Source organism: Notamacropus eugenii, chromosome 3 (genome assembly GCF_028372415.1).
Source record: "Notamacropus eugenii isolate mMacEug1 chromosome 3, mMacEug1.pri_v2, whole genome shotgun sequence".
NCBI classification, from domain to species: domain Eukaryota; kingdom Metazoa; phylum Chordata; class Mammalia; order Diprotodontia; family Macropodidae; genus Notamacropus; species Notamacropus eugenii.
In genome coordinates this window covers 191,757,675-191,763,844 of record NC_092874.1, presented here as the reverse complement: position 1 = coordinate 191,763,844, position 6,170 = coordinate 191,757,675, and the positions used below count along the sequence as shown (strand labels likewise).

Here is a 6,170-nt window from a genome sequence, read left to right as displayed (position 1 = left end):
CTCAGCATTGCCCAAAACATGTATTTCTCAATGAAATCAAATCAAATCAGGTATTCCGTGTCCAGGATGCACCCCACACAGTGCTGCGGGAAGATAGAAAAGGGGAACAAAAAATAAAATTCTGGCTAACCAGAATCTTAAAGTGTAACTATAATACACAATGCTGGGTCACAAGTGCAAAAGTAATTTGCAAAACAAAGTGCTATGTGAGGTCAGAGGAGGAAAGTCAGGTGGAGAATTTATGGGGAGGGAGGCGGAAGGCTGCTTTTGAGTTGGGTTTTAAAGACTGGGTAGGGATTCGGGCAAAAGTGGGAGGGCAGGATCTATACCTGTAATTGTAAGTTACCACATAAAGTGTTAGCTTTAGCATCTAAGCACTTGGTCGTCGGGCTCAAGTCTGCTTCCAGGTTGGTTGCTAGGTAATTTCGGGCAGGGGTAGGGCCCTTGAAGTAGCTTGAGGGCTGAACTTGGAATCCGGAAGACCAGCCTTCAAATCCTGATCCATAAAATAAAGATAAGAAATAGCACCTATCTCCCCGAGTTGTAGTGAAGAATAAATGACGTAACACGTAAGGAAGTCACTTTGCAAACCAACATATTATATAGATATTGACCATTATTATTAATGCACACTTCTCTCTGTTATACACTTTTTCTTTTTTATCATACACTTTTTCAACCAAACTGGCCTTTCCGTTCTTTGTACATCTTTTCCTCTCCAATCTCCATGCAGTCGCAAAGACACTCCCGCGGTGCCTAGAAAACAGGAGTCCTTCCATCAACTACCATCCTTCCCAGCGGAGTTCATACCAGCACTCACCCCCTCCCCAACAAAATCTGCTTATCCCCCCAAATGTTACTTCCTAATAGAATGTTAGCTCCTGGAGTTTGAGGTTTTTCCTGTGTTTCTCCAACACAATGCATTGCACTTAATATGTGCTCAATAAATTGTTTTGAGTGAATTTTCCATCTGCACATGGAGGGGGGAGGGGTAGGTGTCTGGGTTTTTCGACCACTTCCCCCCCACCCCCATGGGCAGAGAAATGAAGGGACGAATAGAAAAGAAAAAGATAAAAAGCGTACAAAAGAAGTGCTGAAGATCAGTTTAATCCTGAGTCCGTCCTACTAGACTACAGGTTGAACATTCAAAGAGTTGACACTTTGTGACGATTCTGCGCTAAGTATGATACATTTTGTTCTCCGCCGGTTTACTTTTCATTAACCACTAATGCCTTCCATTCACCACACCAGGTGTGAGGGGGTTTTTTGGAGGGGGGCGGAGGATCACCAGAGTGTTAAGAGTTCGTGGAACCGATTCACTTGAGCGGAAAACTGGGGTTTTCATTAAAGAAGTATTCCTGGCTTTCTAATACTCTTTCCTCCCAGTTTCCGGGGAGGCTTAAGTCTTCCTTGGCTCCCACATCTTCTCGAAACTGTCCAGCCTCAGACCCCACCTTTTCTATCCACTGTCCATTTTCATGATAATGGCCTTGGGGAACCCAGCGGGCAGGATTACCAGGTGAGGGGAAGCGGTATAAAAAGGCCGGCTCACAGATACAAGTTCACACCCTCCTGTTTGGGCCGGTATCCCCCGGTCGGACCCCACCTTCGGCCTTTGGGAGTCTCTTTTCCAGTTTGTAACTGAAAGACCCTTTCGCATTTGTAGAGCGTTTCTTCCTCTGCTACGCACTGTGCCTAGCGTACACTCAAGGCTTTTGCTCCTGGACTTATTGCGACTGCCCACCTTGGAGCCTGCCCGTACAGCATCTCTCCTAAAACATGACGTCCAGCTCACACTCGCAGCCATGCCAGTCCTGCCGGCCCGAAGGCGATGCCAACTGCCCTTACAACCCCTGGATCTCCGCGTCCCAGCCAGAGCCATTTACCACCCCAAACCCTTACTCTAATTTCCAAAGTCCGGAAAAGCTCCAGCCAAACACAGGTGAGCCCCCCTCTCCAACGCGCCCGACCAGCACCCAAAGTCCTTTCCCTCAAGGATAGGGGCAGGATACAGGAGTTTCTCTTGCTTCCATCTCCCGCTTTTGGAGAATGATTCTGGCTGAGCCTCCATCAACTCCCCCCCCCCCCCCATGAAGAACTCTATGGGCCCCCGAATTTATTTCTGCAGTGACAAGGTCCCAACCTTTTAAATAGGCAATCCCGTTTTTAACTTAGTATGCTGATGCCAGTGGAACTCCTGGGGCCTAGCGTCCAAGGCTTAACAAACAAGACAGAGGCACAGCCTAGAATAGTTCTGGGGCACCGCCATTCTCCTCTTGTTTGAACTTACTTCCATTTGTTTATTCTTTATATCCTTATATGTGTTTGTAGTGCATAAGCTTCTTGAGAGTGGGAGATTTTTTTTTGTAGACTATAAGCTCCCTGAGAGTAGGTTACAAAGGTAACCAAGCGCCCAGAGCAGTGCTTTACTCATAGTAGGGGTTTTCTGGAAAGAATACTGGTTGAATTGGATTGCCCAGGTGGACGAAGTAAGCTCTCCTTTTAGCAGTGGCCTGTTTTCCACTAATTTGCTCTACTAATGGTTATTCCTATGGGCTGGTCAGGATGGCACCTGGTTAAGTAAGCAGGAAAGACAGGGAGAAGGCACACAAGCACTGTGCTGAGCGCCTTACAGCATAATAAACAATGTGATGGTATGGTGGCATGGACAAGGGCCTGATTCTGGGCTCTGTAGGCTTGAGGTTCAAGTCTGCCCCTTATTTATTTCCTGTATGACTTTGGGAAATCAAGTGGCGTCTCTGCCTTCTGTTTCCTCACGTGTAAAATGGGGGGTGGAGGGAACAAGATGACAAGGACCATTCTAGCACTACACCTACGATTCTTAACTCGAATTTCAATTTTAAATAAGGTATTTTTTTATCTTAGTTAACATGAAACGTTTGTGGGAAGGGAGAATAATTCAAACGCTAGAAGGATTATTAGATAGTATTGGACTGTTTGGGGTAGTAGTGCTGCTTTTTCTTAGGCCTACTAGAAAAGGGATAAGTAGTGGCGCAGGTGAACCAAAAATGGCTTAACTGTGGCTATATAAAAGAGGAACTGGTTGAAACTGAGAAATCCTGGAACTATTCAAGCTAGGTGGTAAGGTGTGTGAAAAGCTGATCTGGGACTCAAGACCTACTTCTGACCCAATTTACTTAACCCCAGTTGCCCAATTAGGACTAAGTACGAAAAGGTGTTGATCTGCATTGGTAGAGGGATTTTGCTTTGCCACCCCTCACTTGGAGATACATTTATTAAAGAATTCAAAGGTATGACCCAAATTTAAACCGAGTAGTAATTCATCATGGCCATAGAATGTCAAAGGTAAAGAAAAATTCTCTTAGGGGAAAAGCAGTAAGAGGTTGGTTGAAGGGAGAATTTGTTAACTTTGTTTAGGGGAATTGATCAAGGCTATACCGAGGTTTCAGTTGGATTGTGTTGTTTGCTAGAAAAATATGTCCTGAGATGTTTTGTTAGGCATTCTCCTTGTCCCTGTGCAACTGGGTTATTTAACCATATTTGTTCAGGGGGTTTTGGATTTTTTTTTTTTTGAGAAAGGAAGTTTTGAGAGCAAATTATTTCATTCTTCAAAGATTTGTAGCTCCTGAGAAACTTAAAATTTAGTTTATTGTGGGTGATGAATGTTTAAAAAAGATAGGTACAATATTATTAAGAGATGTAATAATTTCTGTCAGTGGCAGAAAGTTCTTACTTTGTTTTTTTCTCACCATTTAGCAATTTCTCCTGCTCCTTCTTCGTCCATGGATATGTTTATTCAAGATATTCCTGACTCTGCCACTAGCCCGACTTCAAATAACCTTTCCTCCCAGAACAAGGCCAAGATCCATCAGGGAAAAGAAGATCAGAGCCTGGTCAAAAAACCTAAAATGAGGACAGTGTTCTCTCAGGCTCAACTAAATGTACTCAGCAGTAGATTCGTGGAGCAAAAATACCTCAGTCCTCAACAGATCCGAAACGTGGCTGAGAATTTGAACCTTACTTACAAACAGGTAAATGTTTAAGGAATTGGTGAGATAGGTCATTCAATCAAGAGGCATCTACTGTGCTGAGCTTAGGTGGGAATACAGACAAGACACACTATCTTTGCTCTCAGGAATTTCACCGTATAATGGTGGAAAAAACACATACGAACATAGTGATAAAATAGAGATAATCAACAGATGAAAGACATTAGCATAAGGGGAATATGGAAAGGTCATTTAGAATCAGGGAATGGAGAAATGAGGGTCCAGCTCTGCATCCTGGGACCAGAGACGTTCCCTGAAAATTTTGTCGTTTCTCTTAGATCCAATGCACTGTGACTGTTAGAAGTAAGCACAGTCTTTTCTTCTCAAGAAAATCTGTAGATTAATATTTGTCTCCTCCTTCATTCAGGTCAAGACTTGGTTTCAGAACCAGAGAATGAAGTCAAAGAGATGGCAGAAAGACACCATGTGGTCCAAGAATGGCAGCAGTATGAGTGTGGTTCAGGTAAGCGAAAGAAAAGCCTTGTCCCTTCAGCATAATGGCATAATACTGGTTTTCAAGGTTTCTTAGCATTTATTGGTGTCCACTTGAGTTTAACTCTCTCCTTCCTTCTCTCCCTCCCCTCCCTCTCCCCCACTCTCTCCTAAGACTTACTTATTAAAATAACCTTTCCTGGCAACAAATAAGTATAGCCAGGCAAGAGAAATCAACATGGCATTCTTTGTCCATATATGAAAATAAAGGGGAATTCTTAGTTTCAACCTGCACTAACACTTTTAGGATCTTAACTCATTCTTCACCTGTAGTTCACCACCTCTACAGTGGCATCTACTTTATCGCTGCTTTGAATGTCATGTTCTCATGACAAGAGTTCTGAAGTCAAAGTACTCCTATTTTATAAGGTTCTACTTTTCTTTCAGAATGGATCGGCTCTTGGGGAGTACATTAGCTTCTACTCTCCATTTCAGCAGGACTATATGATGAATCCTTCTGGAAACCTTCCAGTATGGAGCAACCAGACTTGGAATAACCAGTTCCAGAATGGTGGAGAGGGTGCCTATCAACACCAGATGTTTCAGCACCCCTACCCTGCCAGTGACTTGGGGGCTACCTTTGGAAATAATACTAGTGAGGTATATTCTATGAAACCACAGACTGTGAGTTTTAATGCCCCCCACACTGTGGAATATCTCCCAAACTACTCCATGAACATGCAGCTGACCCACAGCAAGCCACAAGAGGACTGTGATTACCGGCCAGTCAGTGATGCTCCAACACAATTCTTAGATCCCAGTGGGCTACCTATATTCCAGTCATAATCTGGGCAGTTAATCTCCCCCCCCCCACAAAAAAAGTACTCTTTCCAGGGCTCTTTACCACTGGTTTCTTTTTCTGTCTTTTTAGTATCTCTGTTATATGACTGTTGTGATTGGTTGGTTTATATGATTGAAGACATATCTTACATGCAGAAGGTCACTATCCTCGTTAGATTTTGCTGGCTGGCTCCAGGTTTAGACGCTGTTAGACTGTATATAGAAAGAAGACTAAGCTTTAGAATCCTGATCTAAACAGTATCAGTTGAAGAAAAAAGGGATGAAAAAGCATGTAATGAGAAAGGCAGATCAGTGGGATTTGATGCCTTTCTGTTTTAAAATTAGGGTTTTGGTTAAAACTGTGGTGTAGGATAGTTAAAGCTAATTGTCTTTCTTAATTTTTATTATTAATATATTCTTTTAATAGAAATAGATATAAGTTCACATTTGTGCCTTCCCTCTGAGATTATCCCCCCCATTTATCCCTGTATATGTTTTATTTGTACATAATTGTTTGCATGTTCTCCTATTAGATTGTGAGCTCGTTTGAAGACAGAAACCATCCTTTACCTTTCTTTGTATCTGAAGTGCTTAGCACAGTACCAGGTACATAGTAAGCTCCTTAATAAATACTTGTTCATTTGACTTGGCTTGGCCTTTACCTTTCCAGAACAGAAAGCTAAAAAGTATACAGGACCCTTTACACTGATATTTTCCCTACAGAGATATGAATTTCATTGAAAATCTGAAAAGCTCATTTGAAATATTGATGCCAATTTGGTTGTTACTGTTAATGGACTGATCACTTTAAGAGTTGTAAATAACTAGCCCAGATAGTCCTACTTTTTTGGTATGATATACTATTGG

At 42.5% G+C, this 6,170-nt stretch overlaps 1 protein-coding gene across 1 annotated transcript; it reads left to right on the top strand.

Moving 5' to 3' along the window:
* The first annotated feature begins 1,244 nt into the window (after positions 1-1,244).
* On the top strand, positions 1,245-5,948 carry NANOG (Nanog homeobox). The gene is made up of 4 exons (XM_072653679.1): positions 1,245-1,942; positions 3,739-4,013; positions 4,399-4,494; positions 4,911-5,948. The coding sequence occupies exons 1-4, from the start codon at positions 1,780-1,782 to the stop codon at positions 5,307-5,309; spliced, it is 933 nt and encodes a 310-aa protein (XP_072509780.1). The 5' UTR covers positions 1,245-1,779; the 3' UTR covers positions 5,310-5,948.
* The last annotated feature ends 222 nt before the right edge of the window (positions 5,949-6,170 follow it).